This window comes from Phycodurus eques, chromosome 1 (assembly GCF_024500275.1).
Source record: "Phycodurus eques isolate BA_2022a chromosome 1, UOR_Pequ_1.1, whole genome shotgun sequence".
Classification (NCBI taxonomy): Eukaryota; Metazoa; Chordata; class Actinopteri; order Syngnathiformes; family Syngnathidae; genus Phycodurus; species Phycodurus eques.
In genome coordinates this window covers 11,835,988-11,861,362 of record NC_084525.1, presented here as the reverse complement: position 1 = coordinate 11,861,362, position 25,375 = coordinate 11,835,988, and the positions used below count along the sequence as shown (strand labels likewise).

General features: G+C 42.7%; 2 protein-coding genes across 3 annotated transcripts; both read left to right on the top strand.

Annotated features, from left to right (window-relative positions):
• The first annotated feature begins 712 nt into the window (after nucleotides 1-712).
• fam171b (family with sequence similarity 171 member B) lies at nucleotides 713-8,020 on the top strand. The gene is given in 9 exon segments (XM_061677543.1): nucleotides 713-1,040; nucleotides 1,427-1,660; nucleotides 2,345-2,437; nucleotides 2,528-2,680; nucleotides 4,930-5,100; nucleotides 5,171-5,284; nucleotides 5,347-5,461; nucleotides 5,538-5,736; nucleotides 5,738-8,020. Coding segments are annotated over 9 exon segments (2,382 nt in total). The 5' UTR covers nucleotides 713-832; the 3' UTR covers nucleotides 6,833-8,020.
• Nucleotides 8,021-9,836: 1,816 nt separating this feature from the next.
• Nucleotides 9,837-16,607, top strand: LOC133403061 (calcitonin gene-related peptide type 1 receptor-like). 2 transcript variants are annotated; one of them, XM_061677565.1, is made up of 13 exons: nucleotides 9,837-9,928; nucleotides 11,996-12,061; nucleotides 12,139-12,292; nucleotides 12,383-12,493; nucleotides 13,312-13,424; nucleotides 13,500-13,591; nucleotides 13,773-13,863; nucleotides 13,971-14,124; nucleotides 14,195-14,255; nucleotides 14,328-14,394; nucleotides 14,621-14,839; nucleotides 14,979-15,020; nucleotides 15,459-16,607. In XM_061677565.1, exons 2-13 carry the CDS (start codon nucleotides 12,017-12,019, stop codon nucleotides 15,663-15,665), a joined length of 1,356 nt encoding a protein of 451 aa, XP_061533549.1. In that variant the 5' UTR covers nucleotides 9,837-9,928; nucleotides 11,996-12,016; the 3' UTR covers nucleotides 15,666-16,607. The 2 variants fall into 2 exon arrangements, with proteins under 2 accessions (XP_061533549.1, XP_061533541.1); XM_061677557.1 differs by having other exon boundaries at nucleotides 13,773-13,899.
• The last annotated feature ends 8,768 nt before the right edge of the window (nucleotides 16,608-25,375 follow it).

The following is a 25,375-nucleotide window of genomic DNA, read 5'->3' as shown; positions in this document are numbered from 1 at the left end:
ACTTTGAAATCAGTTATGTGACGGCCATTGGTGACAGTTTAAATAAGGGTCGTAACATTTGCTCATGTCTGCTTTGTGCACAGCGTTCACTTTTCATCGACATCCCCTTTGTCAATCATTCTTCATTAGCGAGATCTGAACGAGGCATTTCACTTTGTAGAGCTACTACAGGCATCTAAATTGTCACCAATCTGACCAATCTTGACACGAAGTGAGTTTATTGTGATTCAGGCGTCGGAACAAGTGAAGCAAATCGTAAATGATCAACATGAGTCAAAATCAATTGTAACTAGGTGTTTTCAGCGTTTTGAACATTCATCTTTAATTAGTTAGGGGGACAGACTCGTTATGTCCTAAACATTACAGAAGTACAGTAGCCTACAGTTAATAAAAAAAACATTACGATAATGATACAAGGACAAACTGACTGCACAAAGGGTCCGCTTACGTCACAGCAGTTCTTTTCGCAAAGAGCAAAGCAATTGAACTACCTCCCACTCTGATGCTTTCGTTGTTTTTCAGTTTTCCTGGGACATATGGCATCTTTTTCCCACATTGCTTCTGTTCAAGTATCACATACACTGCACAGTGTGAAAAGCGGTTGTCAATGAAAAGGAGAAAGATGCAATTGTTGTAGCGTTGGCAGCACCTAGTGATCCATCTTTCAATTCGAAACGATCTCTTGGACTACACACACCCAGCCTCAGCACCAGCATCCTCACAACTCGCTCGATTTGATCAGCTCAAGCCCTACCCCACAACAATCCCCTTTTTGGCCTCGTTCTCCTCGCTCTCTGGGGTTCGTTATGTCTATATACATATATGTTTCGCCATGCCCAATGCCGAACGCCGCTTGACTGCATTATTGCCGCCGCCGCCGCTGCTGCCGCTCTTTGTACGCTCCTTGCTTCTGATTTCTTTTGATGCTCCAGTGGGGGCTGCTGATGAGGGCAGCGGCCTTCCCCCCTCCTTGCCCAGGGACAATGGCCAAAGCGCCACCACCACTGGGATGTTTCTCGTGGCCCCCGCTTTGACCGCAGGTGAACATCTGAGCCGCTCATTGTTGCTCATGTAATCGCATATAGATACTGTCTGTAATGTATTTTATTGTTTATTGTTTATTGTTTTATTGTTAGTGATGCTACTGTTGTTTTTGGGATATATATATATACCTGGACTGCATCTGATTAAGTGATGCATTCATTTAAAATTAACTATATTGTTGGCTAGTAGGATTACAGTGTAGGACACAGGGCTCAGATCCTCTGATATGTTGAGGTAGGCATCACATTGTAATCCTGCATGTGTTGCTCCGCAGATAGGGAAGTGTGTGTCAGCAAAAAACAGCAGTAGCCAGAATAGTGATGGGGTGTGGAGGGCGCCTGCAACAAATTAGTTCAGTGAAATTCTTCTATATGAATTCTAGAGCCCCAGTTTCCCCTAAAGGTTCTGGTGAGAGACATGGTGACACGTCAGCTTTTGCCAGGGGCCTCGGTGGGACTTTATGTTAACCACAGCTTGAGCAGCTCCACCTGGACAGGGGAGAAAGGTGAGGCTCTGCTCTGGGTGCCGTACATCCCCCTGCTAAGTCTGACCCTGGTGGCCACTATGGAAGGTTATGTCCCCAGCCCACTGCCTTGGAGCACTACCAAAAGACCCAGTGAGTAGCATCTGCTGGAATTTTCCACACATATTTCATTTAAGGGGAGCTTGAGACAAATGCAGTATCATTTACTGAAAAAAAGGGAAATGAATGTGTCATTCATCTCAAGTGCATTTAATGCGTAACTGAAAATTGTGATTTCCAATTCAAACCTAGATTTACTTTGACTTAATAGTTTTACTCAATGTATGTGTGTGTGTGTTTTTGTTGTTGTTGTTTTTTTTTTTTTGTGGTGCTCATTTTTAGTTACTGTTAAAATGGACAACTACTTTAAGGACTTCTTTTGTAATTTGGAAAGAAAGAAAGTTCTGGGTTCGAATCTCACAAAGCAAGAAATAAATTACTGTAATAAAGAAGAAAGAAAAAAGAAAGACAAGAAGATGGGTCAGAAAGAAAGAAAGGAATCAGGGAAATGAATAAATAATTATAATCCATATAATCTAAGACAAAGTAATACATTTATCTGATACAAATTGGAGTATTTATTTTAATTGGTCCAATAAGTACCATTTAAGTATCTTTTTTTTTTTCAGTGTTCAATCAGTTACAAAAATCACGTTTCCGTCAACTGCAATAGTTCAGTTCAACACACACATTGACGGAAAATACTTACACCCATTATAAGTATTTGACATAAGTTTTATGTAAGAATCAGTTCATAATGTGGCTATCTCATTGCAGTCTTCTCTGCTGTGACATTGCTGCTGCTTCCTCAGAGGCAAGGCAACATCTGGCTATTTGAAGACTCTGTGGTCATCACAGCCAAGTTACCAGGTATGTTAAGACATTGCTTAAATGTCAAGTCTCAGGCTGTAAAAACAAAACACAAATCTGCACGTTTTTTATCCTGCCTTATTTTTATAGACAGTGCCTCTCAACCAAAGATAAAGATTCCCAAGAAGCTGCTCAGACTACCCGACAAGAGCAATGTGTCATCATTGACAGTTTACCTGACTGTACCACAATTAGCGAAGAACTGTGTCAACTGCACCCCAGGCATCATTGTCAACACAACAGGTGAACCCCAATAAAAATGACCATCAAATTACTTGGACCTCAATTTTGGCTAGTTTGCAGTCTTGTATAGTATAACGTACCAGAAAGTCATACTTGAATGAAAGTACACATATCCAAACAGAGAATAGAAGTCATCTTGTAGAATATCACTTGAATCTTAAAAGTATCTTACCTTTGAAGAACTTCAAGGTGTAATTTGCCGTTTTAAAAAAAAAAAACAGTGTCATATACGTTAAAACTGTCTGTATGATTTGACAGGAGAATATTATTAAAATGATCTTTTGAAAAATCATCCCTCTATGTCCCCATCTAATACGTCTAATTTAATTTAATTATTATTTTACAACTGGACATGACAGCACAAGCATAGCCAATCATAGAATGTAGTGACAGGAGGCGTGACTTAATAGTCTGTCAATCATTTGCATATACCCACCATGCACACGAAGGCTCACGGGGACATACTGCACTCCCTCACAGAGTAAGCTATTATAGTTTCTATATTTAACTCCGGTTAGCAACAAAAGTTAAAAGGAAGGACAAGTATAACTCTTTACTTCAAATCGAGGGTTGAGATACTGTATATAACAGTAGTGTGTGTCTCATATGTGGACGGTTGCATCGGTGAGCTTGGAACACTACTGTGTATGTCAGGTCACCGTTCGCACCGATTCGTCAGGTAAGTTGATCACCTCTCTGATATTTTTAATAGATTGTGGATTCCAAAAAAAATACATCTTACCGGCTATATTTCGTGTAACACTGCCTGCTTGCGGCTGACCCCGAGATGCACTCTGGCCATGTGGGCACAACGCAGCGTTCTCTTCATGGATCATTTTTGTTGTCCAGGTTTAGTGAGTTTTGTTGGGCAGATGCGCCAGGTAGTGGAGGCAGAGGCGTGTACTGAAATGAGGCTACTTTCAAAAATAACTAGCAGTGTGAAAACTGCATATAGGCCCTTTATATATTAAAAGTAAGATATTAATGTACCACCCCAATTCCAATGAAGTTGGGACGTTGTGTTAAACAAAAATAAAAACAGAATTCAATAATGTACAAATCATCCATCCATCCATCCATTTTCTGAGCCGCTTCTCCTCACTAGGGTCGCGGGCGTGCTGGAGCCTATCCCAGCTATTATCGGGCAGGAGGCGGGGTACACCCTGAACTGTTTGCCAGCCAATCAGAGGGCACATACAAACAAACAACCATTCGCACTCACAGTCCCACCTACGGGCAATTTAGAGTCTCCAATTAATGCATGTTTTTGGGATGTGGGAGGAAACCGGAGGTTGAACATGATTTGCTAATCATTGTATTCTGTTTTTATTTATGTTTAACACAACGTCCCAACTTCCTTGGAATTGGGGTTGTACTTCAGTATTGGATGTAAAAGTAATTTTAAAATTAATTTTAAAAAGATGAGTGTTTAGAATTTAGATTATCCATCCATGCATTCTCTGTACTGCTTATCCTCACTGGGGTCGTGGGTGTGCTTGAGCATATTTGACTTTGGTCGAGAGGCGGTGTACACCCAGAAATGGTCGACAGCCACTCGCAGGGCACACGTAGACAAACAACCATCCACACTTACAAAACAATTTAGAGTCTTCAATTAACCTCCCATGTTGCATGGTTTTGGAATTTGGAAGGATAAAACCATGCAGGCACGAGGAGAACATGCAAACACCACACAAGAAGGCCAGATTTGAACCCACAACCTCAGAACTGTGAGGCGGATATACTAACCAGTCGTTACAGTAATTTACCTTCATGTGAACTTCAGGTTGGAAAGCAAGTTTTGGCATGCTAATATGTCTCATTTCAGGTAGTCATAAGAGGCACTTCATCCAACGTATGAAAAGTATTCCTGTAATTATGCTCACGGGTTTGTAATGTTATCCTTGTTATTACCACCACAACATTCAACATTGTAACCATCATCTTGGTCATTATTTGTTGCTGGAGATGTGTGATCAGTGGAGTCAGCAGAATTCACCTTTTCAGTACTGCACACAGGTAATTGCGTGCATCATTGAACAATATTTTGGTAATTTTATTTTGCAGACATGAGTAAGGAAGGTGACAGGGAAATGTAGCAGAGTAAAAAAAAAAAAAAAACATTTTAGCAAGGAAGTAAAAATTGCCCCAAATATAAGTAAAGAAGATACAGATACATGGAAATTGCACTGAAGTACAGTAACACAGTTTTGTACTTGATTACATTACATGACTGCTTGTTTGTGCAGGTTTTAGAAGCACTGGGTTGAAGCCGGTAGCAGCAGTCAGTGTCCTGCTCTATGCGGGAGGCGAGGAGCTCCAGGTTCGAGGGCCCATCCAGTTCAGCATGCCTCTGGGGAGAAGCACCCACCACCGCGTTTCTGACACCATGCCAGCCTGGTCCTTCAACCTACAGACAGGTAGGAGTCATACATGAAGCATGAGGTTTGAAGTATTACATGTCTCTGGGATTAATTGTTGTGCTTCAAGGTGCCTGGCAGAATCAGGGTCTGGGAATAGTGAAGACACTTGGTGAGGAGCTGGTTTGGACATACACTGCTTCCCACCTGGGATATTGGATCGCTGCCCCGATGCCTTCAAATGGTGAATATACATGCATAATTGCTGTGGTGTTACGATACTAATAATAAATCTTAATGTATTAGATCATGGAAGCTCCTTGGATTTCCTTTCTTATCACAACCTTCTCTTGGTGGGAATACTGGCAGGAACTCTGGTGGTAGTAATCGGATTCCTGTCTTTGCTGTTGTGTCAGTGCAGGTAGGAAATCACACATTTTATTTGATACCACAAGCCTGGGTATTTCTGACAATTATCAATTTAAATGTTTCTCCAGAAGTTCCCACCGAGAACCCAGGGGGAGGCGAGCCCGTTTTTCCAAACTCACAGTGGTGAAAAAGGACCAAACCACTTCCATGCACATGGAGGGAGGTCTGCTCTTCCACTCAGGTGAGAATATCCTGGCCCCCTGTAATGTTCAGTGTGACCCTTTGTCCACCCCAAGGCACAAAGCCAACTACAACATCTATGTGGAAGGACCCAGCTAGTCAAGCGAAAGCTCCACTTTATGAGAATATTTCGACTGATCGTATCAAAGTTCCCAATGTACGTTCTCATTACATCAACAACGAGGAGGTATCTCGACTTATGGAGCAGATGGAACTGAACCGCAGCAACATAAATTCTGACAGCTTCTTTCCAGACAAGCTGGTACATATCTACAACCATCCAGTGGCCATCATTCAGGCACCAGATATGTTCAGCAATCAAGAGCCACAAAAAGCTGGCTGCAAGTCTGCCACGTTCCCCCGCAATGGAAATGATTTTGATGCAGAAGCGCCAAATAAAGACAGCTACGCCCAGACACTTGGCAAAGTGCAAATCAGCCAGCAGCAAAGCCACCAAGATGAACCCCAGCCTCTGGAGACTCCTCCCCCAAGCCAAGGGTCTCCTGCTGTATGGGGCCGCTACAGTAACCTCCTTGAGTCCTCGGTTTCGGTGCCAGGTACCCTCAATGAGGCAGCAGGGATGGAAGGCTTCAGTGGTGCTCACGGCATTTCAAGCGAGCTGCAAGGCATCTCAGAGCGCACTCTGTTGGAGCTGACCAGGGGTAAGTCTTCATCATCCCACCCCAGGGCCTGGTTCGTCTCCCTGGATGGGAAACCGGCAGCTCAGGTGCGCCACTCAATCATTGAGCTCCAGAGCCGCCACCGCCCTCCCAGCAGCAACGACACCAGCCTGGACTCTGGGGTGGACATGAACGAGCCTCAGCAGAATATCCGTGAGGTGCGGCGGGAAAGGATATCAATCAGGGCTTCTTCGCTTCAGCACCACAGCAGAAGCGCGAGGTATGGTGAAGAGCAGGATCTGAGCAGCAGCGAGAGTGGCACTACTACCACTGACACTCCAGAGGACCACTACCTCAGGAACATTTTAGATGGAAGCAGTGGGACTATTCCCAACATACCCGAGGAGCAAGATGGGATGGACACATCCAGCACTCAGGAAGACAGTGAGTTCAGAGAGACACCCCCTCCACGTCGACTCAAGAAAGGGAAGGAGAAGGTGAAATCAGAGAAAAGAAGTACCAAGCACGTTCGAGAGGGGCGACCTCTGACAAAGCGACGATAGATGAAGAGTTATGTCGAAGCAGCCGTCCTTCAGCTTGATTTTCCTCTCCCTGGCAATGTTGTTGTCGAACTGTATGATTGTACAACTTTGCCAAAGATTGCACAAATGTTCTGTTGAAGTATCAAATACCTGCAAACACAATTTTAAGATCAACAGCGAGATTCCTCCTGTGGACTTAATGTCCCACAATCCCTGCACTGAGGGTGCCTTCTTTCTGCCGTAAAATGGAGTTAATTCTGGTGAGTCTGTGGGACGGACACAACACAGAACAACATACAGTATGTAGTGCACTTATCCTCACCATCAACACCCGCCACACAGTGCTGACATACTGCTTTTTTTTCTCGAAAATAAACTTATGGAATGATACCAAGAATCAAACTGGAGTGTTTTTGTTTTTTTTGTTCGGGTAATAAAATTTGTAAAACTCAACTGCCATTTTTTAAGTGCATGAAAAATAGATTTACTTGTTTTTTGGAGAAATACTTATCACTATTGTGCAAATATCTTATCTTTGTGTAGTTGCCTGAGTGTATGTATTATTCATCCCAGTGCATTCAATTTTAACATCACAGCAGCAGTCTTTTTCATAGTTATATGTTTCTTGTTAAATTACATTTAATGCCTTGATTTGCTTTGAAAATGTTCTTTAATCTTTATTCGTTGTATAAATAATAGGATGCAGGCAACGTCATCCATCATGATATCCAACCTGGGATCCATTTTCATGCACAATGCTGAATCTAGAAATATTTGCAGCAAAATTGATGTTTAAAGCTGAGCAGTTTTGCCAAATGTAGTCTTCCATTATGGATTCAGGATTGCCATGCATTTGTGTGTAAATCCTCAAATAGCTTCTGTCATGTGACTGTGATGTTGTTGGTTGTGCGGTTTTGTTCTACTTCTCCACTTGAAGCTTCATTGGTTTAAAAAGTTGTCACAAAACATTTGACAATTGTTTCGGAGTTTATAAGAAGTGGAGCAGAAAACTGACCTATGTTCTTTTTAAATGTAGTAACAATATGAGCACTTAAGGAATCTGGAGGCTTATAAAAGAACAGAGCAAACATTCACATGTAGTAGTTGTATTTAAATTGCTCAATGTATTTAGCTCTCTTTGTCAGTCAAGCCATGTTTCTTTGCAATGTACTGTATTATGGACTGTATTTTGTGCTCTAAATTATTAAACACGCTTGTTTAAACTCTTTGCCTGAGGCTTTATCACGAATCCTTACAAGAAAACATCTGTTCATTAATATCTTTGTTCTATGTCAACAGCCAGTTGTACGGTGTTGGGTCATATTCTGGCCACAGTTGAGCACATTACATTTATCCCCAAAGAATATCAGTAACCAGAACCCGACTACAGCAGTCAGTGCAAACTGCTCTTGATTGATAGGGCACACATCCTGGACCTGGGCCTGTCTTCATTTCTCATCCTATGGGCCTTATCTGTTCGGGTTTTGCTTTGTGTTGAACGAGAAATGAGGAACATTCACGATCTGCCATCGTAAAATAATTTTAGATGTCAACAGGTGTGTGTACAGGTAGGAGGTATCCTTTGTCAATGTCATAGCATTAATGTCTTAAACCAAGGGCCATTTTAATCAGAAATGACATAGCAAAATAAATGAATAAATATGACATAGAGTAAAAGTTTTTCTCTGCATCTACAAGGTCTTTTCGGATGGCCATTATATTAAAGTAAAGGAGGCACTTCATTGGTTCCTGTAGATGTGAACATGTTTTTATATGTGCCATTAAGTAAAAGTGTAAAGGAAAGTGTAAAAAGAAGAAACTTTTCAATTCAATTCCACCTTTCAAAAAATGAATTCGAAGATAACTTAAGTAATTATGCTGTTGCAGCCTTAAAACCTTATTGTTGTCTGTGCAAAAATAAGTAAGATGCAATCGCTGGTAGCAGAAGCGGAACCGGAAGAAACAGCATATTTTAGTATTATAAAATAAACATTGGGAACAAAATAATGTATTTGGACACAAGAGGGCACTGCTTGGCACTAAATAACACGTGCGTGTACTATTGTACTATTGCGTGCACGCGCGCGTGTGCGTGTGTTTGTGTGGAGCGAAGCCAATTCCTTTATTTTTGCTGTAAACTGAAAACATTTAACTTTGACATCAAAGGGTGACCCTAACCCAGATCTGAAACACACTTTAAAAGATAGCACCTTGCCAAGGAGTGTCCTATGACATTGTTTTCCATACAAGAAATAGCACAGTATGGGTATAGAAAAAGAAAACTACATTTTCTATAGTATGTCCCTTTTTAAAGAAAGACACGACCAAACTGAATGGGAGAGCCTTCATCATGCAGCAAGATATTGACCCAAAACACACTGCCAAAACAACAAAGGCGTTCAGCAGGGGCAAAAAGTGTAAGCCTGTCCAGAGACTGAAAAAGTCAAACTCAAGACGTAAACCTTATAGAGCATCTATTTTACCTTCTAAAGACGAGACTGGAACGAGTACCCCCCCCCCCCAAATAAGAGGTTGCATCACCATAGAAGAATGCAAAAGTTTGGGATGTCAATGGGTCTCAAGCTTAATTCAGTTATTGCAAGCAAACACTTTGCAACTAAATATAACGTCTTATTCACTTTAATCTACTGTACTTTAGGTCTATCGATTCCAATACTTTTGCTAAAGTAAAGATTTGGTGCCATGTTAGGAATACTCTTCTGAACTGTGTATCTGGTCCAGATGTAAACATCTGGAAAAGTTAACATGTTGTAATACTCCCTTTAAATACTTTGCATACATACACATTTAGATAAATATAAATATTATATGTGTACATATCTTGTATAAACTGTGTACACTGTACATAGTATGTGCATGTATACTATTGTCATCTCCTCTGCAGGGATGTCCCTTTACGCCTCCATTGACGGCAAACTCATGATGTCATCCCCAAAGTGTCCTTATCAGGACAGCTCAGTGTTGCCTCAGACTGTGGAAGGTAACACTGCAGACACACTGACTCGTCAAGAACAGCTCTTAACTCTTTATTAATTAAATGACGAGAGGTGGCAAGTCGAAGGATTAGTATTCAAAATACCCCAGTCACCTGCTAAGGTAAGCTCTTGTTTATGCTTCCATTCCACATTGACATGATTATACATTGCGTACACATGGTGCTTGAAACATGGCATGCTTATTCATTTGAATTAGGCTGAATGGATTTACAGGGACCATAATCAGGGACAAGGAAAGATCAACAGGACATAGATTACAAATACTGTAGATGAAAACAATTGATACAGCTTTGCTTTGTATTGGGATAGTTTGAGCAATAATTCATATTTTGAGGAGCCACACTTCAGGTGAAAGCAAAAAGTTAAAAAAGAAGTTTGGTCAACGTAAGGCAGTATCTCCAGGAAGTAAATTCAAAGATTGAGCTGCTTTGACATTCATTTGGCTAAACTTGCTCAATATGTTGGCCTATAAACGCAAGCAGGAAGGAAACTAGAGGCCAAGGGAAGAGAGGCTAAATCTAGTATTAAACAAGAAATCCACCCATTACAAATATGAAAAAAACATTTGCATTTTTCCTGTGCCTTGATTCTACAACTGATCATTTTTATTATTATACTAATTATGATCCCTGAGGGGAATTCAAGGAACACTCTGTTGTCAACTTTTTGTTGCACATAAAACAGAGAATGAGAGAGAGTGAGAGGTGTGCAAAGAAATTCAGAAGGGGTTCAAGTGTCAGAAAGGGGTTTGAGTGTCTTGCTAAAGGCTACAAAAATGACTCACTTTTCTGAATAAAACAACAAACATGTAACTAGTAGTCAGAAAATGTGAAGTTTAAGAACTCGCTTTCACATAGGAATAGTCTGGAAAGAATATATTGGTGAAACGGGTACCTCCATTTGTTTTGTTTTGTTTCCAATCTAATGGCAGAACAGCAGCATGTCAACAATCTACAATCATAGGTCAAAACACATGTATGTCGCTCATCAATCGGATTCAGGGCTATCTCTCAGATCAGGAAGTAAAAGAAACATCCTTTCCAAAAAAAGAGGTGGTTTAGTGCAAAATGTTACAGATGCACCAAAAGTAAACTATAACACAAAAGCAGTTTAAAACAGTCTTTAATAGTCTTGCTGTTATACAACAAATTAAGACTGGATTTACACTGCAGGTCCAAGGTTGTCCATTTCCATGAACATTTCAACTGACACAAATCGGATTTTGCCGTATTTACATCCACCTCATACAGAAAATGACCCGCAGACACCCAAATTGCACGAAAGTAACTTCAAAAGCCTCAAACGTGAGCAGTAACAATACAGAAGTAAACAATAATGTAAAATAATACAAACATTTAATACTAGTTAGTTTGCCTGTGCTTATTCCCACCCCATTGATTAAAATGAGGGTAACCCACTGGCTACATTTATTTCCTTGGCACGTCTGAAATGTACCATATTAACGGCATATTTAATTGTGTATGCTTTTGCTGTAATTTAGATTTCAACCAGGTGTTTTTTTTAGCTTGTTTATTTGTGTAGTTTGAGCAGATGCATGTTTATATCGACCTTTTCAATATGGCATCCCATGTACTTCTGGATGGCAATAGCTTCAATGGCGCGAGTAAACAAATTCTAATATGGCATTTGACTGAGGCAGAGTGATTGAGAAAACAGGGTTAATGGCTTGCATGATGATTTAAACCTTCTTTCCTGTGGTAGTTTAAATGTGTGATGTGTCAGTCAATACGTGAGGTAAGCTGCTTGGGAGGATAATGGAACTCTGGCGGTTATTTACATTTGAACAGGTGAGTTGATTCAAAAATAGATGCGGTGGAAATACAGACATAGACATAATGGTTGAAAGAACGGCTAAGTCATCGACTTTTCTGTTGCTCGGATTACTGGCACATTGATTCGAATCTGAACATATCCGATTCCACACATTTTTTTATTTTCTTGCTGCCATGACTTGAGAGCAAAAAAAATGGCTTTGTTTAAATCCAACCTAATATACAGGAAACATTGTAAAAGAAGAAAAAAACCCAACAACAATATCACCCCCAAATCTTCCAGAATGGGTTGCACTTGATTTAACTAATTGAATTTCAAACTTGCTTTCACATCGAGGAATTCTTTACTTAACATCATTGTCCATCTTCCCCAGAAAACGCATCTGAGAGTACAAATGGACTGCTTCATGTTTCTCCTGGTGATGTGCTCCCTGTGCAAGGTAGTAAAGATCCACATACTGTAGAAATTTGTTTCCATGCTATAACGACAGTCGTAATCAGGAAGGTTGTGTTTCAGTCGGGTCAGCTGCTTGCAACTGAAAGTTCTGAAGATGACTATCAGGAACATCTGAACCATTATGGGGAACATCCTGCAACAATCGCCATGGCCCAGTACAAGTGCTTCCAGCGGATGGTGAGAGGAGACAATCACCGCAAATCCCAAACAATGGGTGAGGAAGATGATGATGTTGCAGAAAATCTACAGCATGGCCAAAGAGGCAAAAGTGGCTTTGTTTGGTTATTTCATGTTTTGTCTGCAGGACCAATGTGCAACATGACATGGGATGGTTGGTTGTGCTGGGATGAAACCGAAGCAGGACTCTTAACAGAGCAGAGCTGCCCAGACTATTATAAAGACTTTGACCCTCATGGTACTATTCTTTGCTTCTATACAATTACCTTTGATACCATCCATCCATCCATCCGTTTTCTGAGCCGCTTATCCTCACAAAGGTTGCCGGAGTGCTGGAGCCTATCCCTAGCTATCATCGGGCAGGAGGCGTAGTACACCCTGAACTGGTTGCCAGCCAATCGCAGGGCACATATAAACAAACAAGCATTCACACCTATGGGCAATTAAAAGTCTTCAATCAACCTACCATGCATGTTTTAGGGATGTGGGAGGAAACCGGAGTGCCCGGAGAAAACCCACGCAGGCACGGGGAGAACATGCAAACTCCAAACAGGCGGGGCCGGGGATTGAACCCCGGTCCTCAGAACTGTGAAGCAGACACTCTAACCAGTCGGTCACCGTGCCGCCGACTTTGATACCATCGTCATAAATAAAGGAACAGAATAAATGCATTGAGGTATATCCCTTTATAGGGCTAAAGGGTCTGCTGCGTGCACAACATACACTGATCCGCACACTAAAACATAATTCAGCAGCGTGGTGATGAAGTGTACCCGTGATTGAAAATAACACAAAAAACACCAGTGACCCATACAGTTAAAAAGGTTTCATAAAATAATTGAATAAATGTTAGCAATTAAAATTCTATTCTGAATTATATGTCCCCTTTATGTTACCTTATATGGTTCCGTATCTGAGAGTTGAATAAACTCATTTTGACACCTTGTAATTTTAAATATTTTTGTAATGTTAAGCGTTTTGTGTAAAAGGTTCAATGGTAAGATATGCTTTAGGTGCATGTTTATATTTCACTTTAAGTCTGCATTTTGTCATCAGCGCTAGCATCCAAAGTCTGTACGGAAACAGGCAATTGGTGGCGTCACCCAGAGAGCAACCGGACATGGACAAACTTTACCAACTGCCAAGCCAATACAACACATCATGGCACGGTGAGAACAAATCAAATCTCATTAAATATACGTGGATTCTCCGGAATGTTCTGTTGTGAAATGTTGTCCTTCCAGGTGGCAATGACTCATTTCTATCTGGTCATGATTGGTCACGGGCTGTCAATGGTCTCATTGATCATATCACTGGGAATATTCTTCCATTTTAAGTAAGCGGACGCTAAAAAGTACAACATAACAGCAGCATGTGACTGTATATTTCATCATTCAATCATCTTCAATTCAATTCATAAAAATTGAGATGTCTGATTTTGTGTTTCAACTCTTCAAACGGATCTGTGATATTGTGTGAACATCAAGCAGAATCTCTCCTTGAACTTTCCCCTGCAGGAGTCTGAGCTGCCAGAGGATCACACTACACAAGAACCTCTTTGTGTCATTCGTTCTGAACTCTGTCATCACTGTTGTGTGGCTGACAAAGGTGGCCAAGAAACAAGGGTATACGTACAACGACTCAGTGAGTGAGTTGCTCTCTTTCCAGAAGCAGGACGTGGAGTTGTCGTCATGTCGTTGTTCTCCTGTTTATAGGCGAGCTGCAAGCTGCTCATGTTCATCCACCTCTACCTGTTGAGCTGCAACTACTTCTGGATGCTGTGTGAGGGCATCTACCTGCACACTCTGATTGTGGTGGCCGTGTTTGCAGAGAAACAGCATCTCATGTGGTATTATCTGCTTGGCTGGGGTGAGCATGGAATGGAAAAATCTTATGCAACCTTTCTGTGGACAAGTAACGTATGTGCTCTTTACTACAGGTTTCCCCCTGGTGCCAGCACTGTTGCATTCCATAGCACGCCACTGCTACTATAATGACAAGTGTGTTTTTATAATCTAAAATATTAATGTGTTTCTTTCATCCCATATTTTAATGATGTTTTCTTTTGTCAGGTGCTGGGTTAGCTCGGATACATCCCTACTGTACATCATCCATGGGCCGATCTGCGCTGCATTGGTGGTAAGTGTCAAACACTGATATCTATCTATCTATCTATCTATCTATCTATCTATCTATCTATCTATCTATCTATCTATCTATCTATCTATCTATCTATCTATCTATCTATCTATCTATCTATCTATCTATCTATCTATCTATCTATCTATCTATCTATCTATCTATCTATCTATCTATCTATCTATCTATCTATCTATCTATCTATCTGATGCCTTTCTGCTTTTAGGTGAACCTCTTTTTCCTTTTGAACATTGTGCGGGTTCTCATCACTAAACTGAGAGTTACACACCAGGCTGAGTCCAGCCTGTACATGCGGGCGGTGAGGGCCACACTCATCCTCATTCCGCTGCTCGGCATTCAGTTTGTGCTGCTGCCTTACAAGCCTCAGGAGCACTGGGTCTCTGAGATATATCTCTACGTCATGGAGATCCTCATGCACTATCAGGTGAGTGCTGATTCAGACCCTCCATACAGTATCTAGGAGCGGTCTGCATCTGTTCATCCACAAGCAGCAACAGGTTTCCAGGTGTTAAAGGATTTGTGCAATTTCATGACTTACTGAAGAAACTCTCTTCCACTTTCAGGGTCTCCTTGTGTCCACCATATTCTGCTTCTTTAATGGGGAGGTAAGCCATGCACACGTGAATTGGAGGCGAATGATTTGCCCCTGATGTTAGCTACAGCAGCAGGACATTTCACCATGACGTCACACATACAGTACTTCTGGGTGGCAAAAAATGTAGCTTTCTCTAATGGCACCACTAGAAAACAAAGTCTTACATGGGATTTGACTAAGGCAGAGACACTGAGAAAACAGGGGAAATATATGAAAATTTAGTGTGAATTGTCAGTCGAAAAGAAGATGTGACGTGAGATAAATTGCTTGCAAGGATGACGGAACGAAAATTTATATTTCAAATGGTAAGTTGATTCAAAAACAGATGCAGTGGAAATTCAGTCATAGTTTACATGATCATTGACAACTCCCAGCATTTTGCAACCCCAAATAGGACTAAAGTCATTTTTAAAAAAATGTTTTAACCGCTACCCTACCTTCCTGTAAGGTTCAGAGCGTTCTGCGGAGACACTGGAATCAGCAGCAGATGCAGTTTGCCGGCACATTTGTCAACGCCGACCTCTTCCGCTCGGCCTCCTACGTGGCGTCATCGCTCACCGAGGTCCACCGTTGCTACAGCATCGAAAGTCACACCGAGCAGACTAACGGAAAAACCTATTCGGACATATTCCGATCTGACAGCCCATTTGTGTGACAAGGACTTTACGCTCAGAAGGCATTCAGATTCTTGAAGAGGATTCAAGGAAGTGAGATTTTTCATCTTTTTACAACTTTTTTGTTGAGTGGGCCATTTTCTATGAATAGAAAATGGCCCACTCAACGAGAGGTCTTTCTCACATCCAGGGGATTTAACAACAACAATGACAACAACACCACCAACAACAATGTATTTTCAGGCATTTTAAAGACCCAATGAAGCTGCTCAGCCTAGAGTCAGTTTTCAACAAGACTAGCTGATATACACTACTCATAAAAATTTAAGGGTATTAGTCTTTCGGTTGAAATTTCAGGATGAACCTAAAATGCGCTATAACCTTTCCAGGTTAACTTAATTTCACCTTCTCTAAACTTTTGAATGAGCATGTGCTGCCTATGTTAATTTTGCTGCTTGTTCAAGAACAGCAAGTTGTGCAGAAAGCACTGTAACATTGAACATTTGCACGTGTGCGTTGAAAGGTTCACCTGCAGTGCATTTTAAGTCCATCCTGAAATATCTATCCCAAATATCCCTAACTTTTTTGTGAGTAGTGTACATATTTGTCAAAGCATGTGGCGTTGTAGTCACTTTTTTTTTTGACATTTTCTTCTGCTATCTAATTTTTTAGTGTGGCACGTTTTGTCTCTGTTTATTATTATTATTATTATTATTATTATTATTATTATTATTATTTATAATTCCGTCAATGCGCCACAATTAATGAGGTTCATATTTTTCTTATTCCAAAATGCTGGAGAAGAGATAATGAAGTAATGAATATCGTATTGTATATAAATGAAATACTTTATCTTGACTATTTTTATAGTGTGTATTAAAAGTTGTTGTTATGGTGCCTTGCTTCTCATGTAGGTAACATTGCTTTGTCATAAGCATTAACATTGTATAGACTTACAAAATTATATTGTTGCTGTAAATAAAAACGGCTGTGGAAAAACTGCTGTTACTGTTTTGCAGACATTTGAAAAAATTCTATTTGACACATTAAAGAAAAGGTGGGATTTCTTTTTCTGACCTGAGAACTCACGGGGGGGTTCCAGACAAAGTGATGGCATGTTGCTGTTTGCTTTTCATCCAGCATATGCACACAGACGAAGTCCCAAAGGAAACCCCTTGCATCATTTGGCAACCTGAAACAGAGAAGCTAATAAAGCAATTAATGTGACACTTTTTACATCGTAGTTCACCTACAATGTGTACACATGAAGCAGGATGTTTACCCTTTGTTTGTCCACACGCTCCTTCCCCCACCCCTCCCATATTTACCTCTGTGGTAGAGGCATCCCTGACTTCCCATTTCTAAGAATACTTTTGCACTGAACCAGTGAAGCTCGCCAGAATAGACTTCCTCTGTCTCGTGACCAACAATTGTTTACTGCCTTCACTTCCAGATGCAACACTTTGTAGCATCTGTGTGAATAAATTGGTAATATGTTCTGCTTACATAAAGGACATAATGTACAAAAGACACACCTATTGATCTGTCCATTTATTACACCACTGATCCTGTTCAGGGTCACGGGGAGCTGTTGCCTCGCTCAGCTGACACCAGACAAAAGGAGGACTACACCCTGGACTGGTCACCAGTAAGTTGCTGGACATGTGAAGAGACAGACGAGGCTTTACTCTCACATTCACACTGTCACTGAGTAAAAATATGTTTTTATTGCCCTTCTGACATCCCCTTACCTTCACCCAGACACCAACTATTCTAAAATTGGGTCCCTAAAAGCTTGTAATACAATGGTCACAATTTATGATAGAGAGACCTATTACGCATTTTTAACGTAAGAGAGGATTAGAGGATTTTCATTCATTCATTGGACAGCGACGAATTAACTCAATAATATGACCTGTGTATAAATGATTGGACTGCGATTGGCTGGCGACCAGTGCATTGTGTACCCCAACTCTTGCCCGAATATAGCTGTGATAGGCTCCAGCACGCCCGCGACCCTAGTGAGGATAAGTGGTACAGAAAATGGATGGATGGATGGATGGATAATAATACGTATGAATAATACATAAATAAAATGCATAAAGGCAGATGTTCCACATAAACACACAGATACACACACACACGCTCACACGCGCTCATGCACACACACACACACACTGGTCTGTGAAATTATTGTTTTGTGTGTGAATGATGGTCCACGTTGAAAGGATGGTTGGAGACCACTGCTATCAATAACCTGAACATTTTAAAGTGGCAAACAAGAAAATAAAGAAAAGAGCTCGAATGGGGAGTAGAAAAAACTGAACATGACCATGATGAAAGTGAAAAGAATGAAGAGGAGGTGTCATGCTTATTAGAAATGTTTCCACATAACACACATCTGGCTCATGCCACGATGTAGCCACTTGAGTGCTGGAACTCTTGAGAACAATGGAACGAGTTCTTGGCCTCACTTGAGGGTGTGGAAGGCATGCAACTCAAGGGTGAGCTATGTGGCCTGCCCGTGTGGATGTGACCCAGTCTGGGCGGGGACACAGGATGTCCGCACGGCCCTCTCGGACTCATAGCCTCAACACAGGGTTGCAAGGGTGGCGGCGTGCTTCACGTGATCATTTTAAAATGTGAGGCTGCTGGACCTGATCAAATTTGATAAATCACGTCAAACTGTTTACCACCCAAAAAATATACTTATCTCTCCAATATAGATAGTAAGTAGATAGTAATCAACATTTAAATAGAGTAGCGGTGTAGGCCTAAATGTTGATCTAAAATTAAAAAACAAGGCAGGGGTTTTAGTCTAAAAAAGTATATTTAATATTGTTGTAAGCCACCGCAACATTATGTACGGTTTTATATATAAATGTGTGTGTGTGTGTGCGTGTGTGTGCGTGAATGCGTGCATGCGTGTGTGTGTGTCTAGTGTTTCCAACTACGTCTGGAGACTCTTCATAGGAACAATTGATGCTTTTTTTAAACTTGTGTGACAGTTAAGGATGCTAAATATGTTATTACACCTTCCTCATATATCATTAAATGTCAAAGAGTGTTTAATTATTTATTATTGTATAAGTATTGATATTACAATAACATAAAGAGTCTTTACAGTTTATAAAATGTTTTATGATGCCAAAAATTTGCACTGGAATGAATGTTAATTATCCATCCATCCATCCATTTTCTGAGCCGCTTATCCTCACTAGGGTCGCAGGCATTCTGGAGCCTATCCCAGCTGTCATCGGGCAGGAGGCGGGGTACACCCTGAACTGGTTGCCAGCCAATCACAGGGCACATACAAACAGACGACCATTCGCACTCACAGTCATGCCTACGGGCAATTTAGAGTCTCCAATTAATGCATGTTTTTGGGATGTGGGAGGAAACCGGAGTGCCCGGAGAAAACCCACGCAGGCACGGGGAGAACATGCAAACTCCACACAGTCGGGGCCGGGGATTGAACCCGGGTCCTCAGAACTGTGAGGCTGACGCTCTAACCAGTCGGCCACCATGCCGCCAATGTTAATTATACTAATTTTAAATTATTTAATTTAGATATTGTTTGTTTTTAATTTTGTGGTCAACAAGCGGAGAGAAATAGATTGTGTTCATCCTCCACTGTAAAAACAAAAAAACAACAACAATGTGGTCTATAACAGCAATAGGCCACCAACAATTCTGCCAGTGTGAAAGTAATTTGATCCCTCATGATGATGGTGAGGATTGGAACAAACTACTTGAAAACACCATAAGCAATCACAGTATTACAAAGCTGAAGATTTCAGATTCTTCAGTTGGCCAATACGTGCAAGGCGCATGGTCAGTCTTGTCTTCAGCATCGTCATCTGCCAACAGGAACACCCTCGCTCTTCTTCCAGTTTCCTGCCATTGTTCTCTGTCCTGCCACCAGATGCAGGCTCCGCCCAGGATCTTGGAAAAGGTGGGACGTTAAAGTCGGCGATTTTCCCTTAACAACTGTGGATGGAGTAGGTCTGGGTGTGTAAGAAAAGACATTGTGAGACATTAAATATCAGCAACCATTTTCAGTAATATCCTCTTCAGATTTGCTAATTTACTATACATTTTGTTGTGGATGTAATCTACACTGCCAGGCAGAAAATTACTAAATGTGTCATGCCACAATAACAAATTCCCACAATTAACAAACCATTTTGGCATAACCTGACTTGAATGTATAATATGAATGCTGCAGCTCCTTTGATCATTTCTAGGGATGTTCCTGAATCATTTTGGAGGGATGGCGGTGAGATGCATTTTTGTATAGTGTGCAGGAAGGAAAAGGAGTTGCTGGGAAATTGTATGGAGTCTCCTCAATGAGCAAAAGAAGACACCCCAGCTGGGCGTTACTGCCAAGTCAACTCAGGGTCGCATGCATCTGGGGAGCTTGCCTGGATAAAGGAGTTGCCAATATATACAAACTATTAGCATGTAAGTGTAGCTGTGTATGACAACGTAAGGTAAGATAAATAAAGTAAGATAAGATAAGATAAAATAAAAAGATAAGAAATTCAGGTGTGACAGCAGCACACAGCACACAGCAAAATATTTACAAGATAAGAATAACAATATCCATCCATCCATTATCTTTACCGCTTATCCTCACGAGGGTCACGGGAGTGCTGGAGCCTATCCCAGCGATCATCGGGAAAGAGGCGGGGTACACCCTGAACCGGTCGCCAGCCAATCACAGGGCACATAGAAACAACCAACCATTTGCACTCATAATCACACCTACGGGCAATTTAGTCTTCAATCAACCTACTACGCATGTTTTTTGGGATGTGGGAAGAAACCGGAGTGCCCAGAGAAAACCCACCCAGGCACACATGCAAACTCCACACAGGCAGGGCCGGGATTCGAACCCCGGTCCCCAGAACTGTGAGGCAGATGTGCTAACCAGTTCAAAAACTGAAAGGCAGTTGGCCGTGATGACATATATGTGGAGGTATGGAAGCATCTAAGAGAGGTGGCTGTGGAGATTTTGAACAGCTTGTTCAACAGAATTCTAGCAGGTGAGAAGATGCCTGAGGAATGGAGGAAAAGTGTGCTGGTGCCCATTTTTAAGAACAAGGGTGATATGCAACACAATGAAGTTACGGGAAAGAGCAGTGGAGGCTAGACTCAGGACAGAAGTGAGTATTTCCGAGCTACAGTATGGTTTCATGCCTAGAAACAGTATCACAGATGCATCATTTGCCTTGAGGGTGTTGAGGGAAAAGTACAGAGAAGGTCAGAAGGAGCTACATTGTGTCTTTGTGGATCTAGAGAAAGCCTATGACAGAGTACCCAGAGAGGAACTGTGGTACTGCATGCGCAAGTCTGCAATGGCAGAGAAGTCCATCCATCCATTTTCTACCGCTTATCCGAGGTCAGGGTCGCGGGGGCAGTAGCTTTAGCAGGGATGCCCAGACTTCCCTCTCCCCAGCCACTTCATCCAGCTCTTCCGGGGGGATCCCGAGGCGTTTCCAGGCCAGCCGAAGGATGTTGTCTCTCCAGCGTGTCCTGGGTCGTCCCCGTGGTCTCCTCCCGGTGGGACGTGCCCGGAACACCTCACCAGGGAGGCGTCCGGGAGGCATCCGAATCAGATGCCCCAGCCACCTCATCTGGCTCCTCTCGATGTGAAGGAGCAGCGGCTCTACTCTGAGATCCTCTCGGATGACCGAGCTTCTCACCCTATCTCTAAGGGAGAGCGAAAATATCTATCTCTAAGGGAGAGAGAAAACTCATTTCGGCCGCTTGTATCCTGGATCTTGTTCTTTCGGTCACGACCCACAGCTCGTGACCATAGGTGGGGGTAGGAACGTAGATCGACCGGTAAATCGAGAGCTTCGCCTTTCGGCTTAGCTCCTTCTTCACCACAACGGATCGATACAAAGTCTGCATCACTGCATACGCTGCACCGATCCGCCTGTCGATCTCCCGTTCCATTCTTCCCTCACTCGTGAACAAGACCCCAAGATACTTGAACTCCTCCACTTGGGGCAGGATCTCATCCCCGACCTGAAGAGGGCACGCCACCCTTTTCCGACTGAGGACCATGGTCTCAGATTTGGAGTTGCTGATTCTCATCTCAGCCACTTCACACTCGGCTGCGAACTGCTCCAGTGAGAGTTGGAGGTCACGGCTTGATGAAGCCAACAGAACCACATCATCTGCAAAAAGCAGAGATGCAATACTGAGGCCACCAAACCGGACCCCCTCTACGCCTCGGCTGCACCTAGAAATTCTGTCCATAAAAGTTATGAACAGAATCGGTGACAAAGGGCAGCCTTGGCGGAGTCCAACCCTCACCGGAAACGAGTCCGACTTACTGCCGGATATGCGGAACAAACTCTGACTCCGATCGTTCAGGGACCGAACAGCCCGTATCAGGGGGTTCGGTACCCCATACTCCCGAAGCACCCCCCACAGGACCCCCCGAGGGACACGGTCGAACGCCTTCTCCAAGTCCACAAAACACATGGAGACTGGTTGGGCGAATTCCCATGCACCCTCAAGGACCCTGTCAAGGGTGTAGAGCAGGTCCACTGTTCCACGGCCAGGACGAAAACCAGACTGCTCCTCCTGAATCTGAGATTCGACTTCCCGACGGACCTTCTTCTCCAGCACCCCTGAATAGACCTTACCAGGGAGGCTGAGGAGATGTGATCCCCCTGTAGTTGGAACACACCCTCCGGTCCCCTTTCTTAAAAAGGGGGACCACCACCCCAGTCTGCCAATCCAGAGGCACTGTCCCCGATGTCCATGCGATGTTGCAGAGGCGTGTCAACCAGGACAGTCCTACAACATCCAGAGCCTTGAGGAACTCAAGGCTCATCCACCCCCGGGGCCTTGCCACCGAGGAGCTTTTTAACCACCTCGGTGACCTCAACCCCAGAGATAGGAGAGCCCGCCTCAGAGAACCCAGACTCTGCTCCCTCATGGGAAGGCGTGTCGGTGGAATTGAGGAGGTCTTCGAAGTATTCTCCCCACCGGCTCACAACATCCCAAGTCGAGGTCAGCAGAGCCCCATCCCCACTATACACAGTGTTGGTGGTGCACTGCTTCCCCCTCCTGAGACGCCGGATGGTGGACCAGAATTTCCTCGAAGCCGTCCGGAAGTCTTTCTCCATGGCCTCCCCGAACCCCTCCCATGCCCGAGTTTTTGCTTCAGTGACCACCAAAGCTGCATTCCGCTTGGCTAGCCGGTACCCATCAGCTGCCTCAGGAGTCCCACAGGCCAAAAAGGCCCGATAGGACTCCTTCTTCAGCTTGATCCCTCACCGTTGGTACGGCATCCCTCACTGTTGGTTGGCAGAGAAGTATGTTAGAATAACACAGGACATGTATGAGGGCAGCAGAACAGCGGTGAGGTGTGCTGTAGGTGTGACAGACGAATTTAAGGTGGAGGTGGGACTGCATCAGGGATCAGCCCTGAGCCCCTTCCTGTTTGCAGTAATGATGGATAAACAGACAAATGTGGTTAGACTGGAATACCCTTGGACTGTGATGTTTGCGGATAACATTGTGATCTGCAATGAAAGCAGGGAGCAAATGGAGGAACAGTTAGAAAGGTGGAGTCATGCACTGGAAAGGAGAGGAATGAAGATTAGCCGAAGTAAAACAGAATATATGTGCAAGAATGAGAGGGGTGGAGGGGGAAGAGTAAAGCTATAGGGAGAAGAGATATTAAGGGTGGAGGACTTTAAATACTTGGGTTCAACAGTCCAGAGCAATGGTGAGTGTGGTAAGCAAGTGAAGAAACGGGTCCCATTAGGTTGTAATGGGTGAAGGAAGGTGTCAACTATGCTATGTTACAGAAGAGTCTCTGCTAGGATGAAGGGCAATGTTTATAAAACTGTGGTGAGGCCAGCCATGATGCACGGATTAGAGACAGTGGCACTTAAGAGACAACAGGAGGCAGAGCTGGAAGTTGCAGAAATGAAGATTTTTTAGGTTCGCTCTAGGAGTGACCAGGTTGGATAGGGTTAGAAATGACCTCAACATAGGGACAGCCAAGATGAGATGTTTTTGAGAAAAAGTTAGAGAGAGCAGACTTCAATGGTTTGGAGACGTCCAGACAAGAGAGAGTGAGTATATTGGTAGAATGATGATGAGGATGGAGCTGCCAGGCAAGAGAGCTCGAGGAAGACCAAAGAGAAGGTTGATGGATGTCGTGAGGGAATACATGAGGGCAGTTGGTGTTAGAGAGGAAGATGCAGGAGACAGGCTTACATAGAAAAGTATGTCACTCTGTGGCGACCCCTTACGGGACAAGCCGAAAGGAAAAGAAAACTCCGGTTTCCTCCCACATTCCAAAAACATGCATGTTAGATTAATTGAAGAGTTGACTAAATTGACCATGAGTGTGAACTGTTGTTTGTCTTTCTTTGTGTATACGTACCCTGCGATTGGCTGGTGACCAACCTAGGGTTTACCCAGCCTCTCGCCCAAAGTCAGCACCAGCACACGTCTTTTAGTGGAAAAATTTCTATCCCTTTGGAATCCTATGTGTGACCAACAATTAAATTAAATTGAATTTACGCCTGCGACCCTATTGTGGATAAGCGGTACAGAAAATAGATGGATGGATGAATGTATGGATGACCTATGCATACGCACCACACCTACCCACCCACCCCCTCCACACACACACACACCTCAAAATCACATCATATTCCTAATGTTGAAAACCCCCTCACTACATGAAAATAGCAAGCTATCTAAAAATGACCTCCAAACACAGATGCCTGGCCTGGCTGCAGGAAGAGGCGAGAGTGGGCTTTCTTTCAGCATTAGTGTAGCGACGAGGTCGACCCAGAAACATGTGCAGGCTGAACTTTGGCTTTTGTTCTTCCTATAAGGATGCCTTCCCCCTCTCGAGCTCTTTGTGCTTGCTCACACACCCCACCATTTACACACGTTGAGATTTGAGGAGACGCCTGCCTTGTCAGCATGTGTTCTCGAGCTAGAAGGGATAATTTGTGGCCCAAAAGAAATACACTTTGTGTGGACTGGTTAGTTTCATTTCAGCCACCCAGTGAGGAACTTGTTCGAATTGGGGATGGGGTGTGTGGAAGGCATGAACTGTGATTTGCTGCAAATGAATGGCACCCCCTCCAGGAGGGATCCTCACAGCTGTGAAACTATTCTATGAGAGTACTCTGCTGTTTTATGAGCGTTCAATACATGTTTATTTTATTCTTGTGCTTTATTGTGTGGAATGAGCTCAGCCACCCCAGAAAAAAGACATTTATTCTAAATCAATTGTCAACAACAAACAAATAAATTTTAATTTACAGTCAAGCATGTAGCATTTACAGGTGACGCTTTTCGAGTTTTGGCAACACACACACAAACAAACGTTTTCTTTGAAGAACGTAATGTTTCTGAACACAAACAAATCATTTAGAATCAATCATTTTATTCTATCCAGATTGAGGGCTACAGGTGTAAACTCTTAAACGTGAATTTTCAGTATTAAAAATCTTAGTCTGTAATTTTCTTCATCAAATGCCTAATAAGGGATTTTATTTCTTAGCATTAGGCATTTGTTCAGAACACCCTTTACTCAAAAGACTATATGAAGGTTTCACAGAAAAGATGAATAAATAATGGTGGCCTTCTACCAGTCACGTCTTTTGCAGCCACGTGTTTTGACTGCAGGGATGTAACTTTCATCCACAGCGCTCACAGGAAGTGGAGTCATTTTCTCAAATTCTCACATAATTTTTTT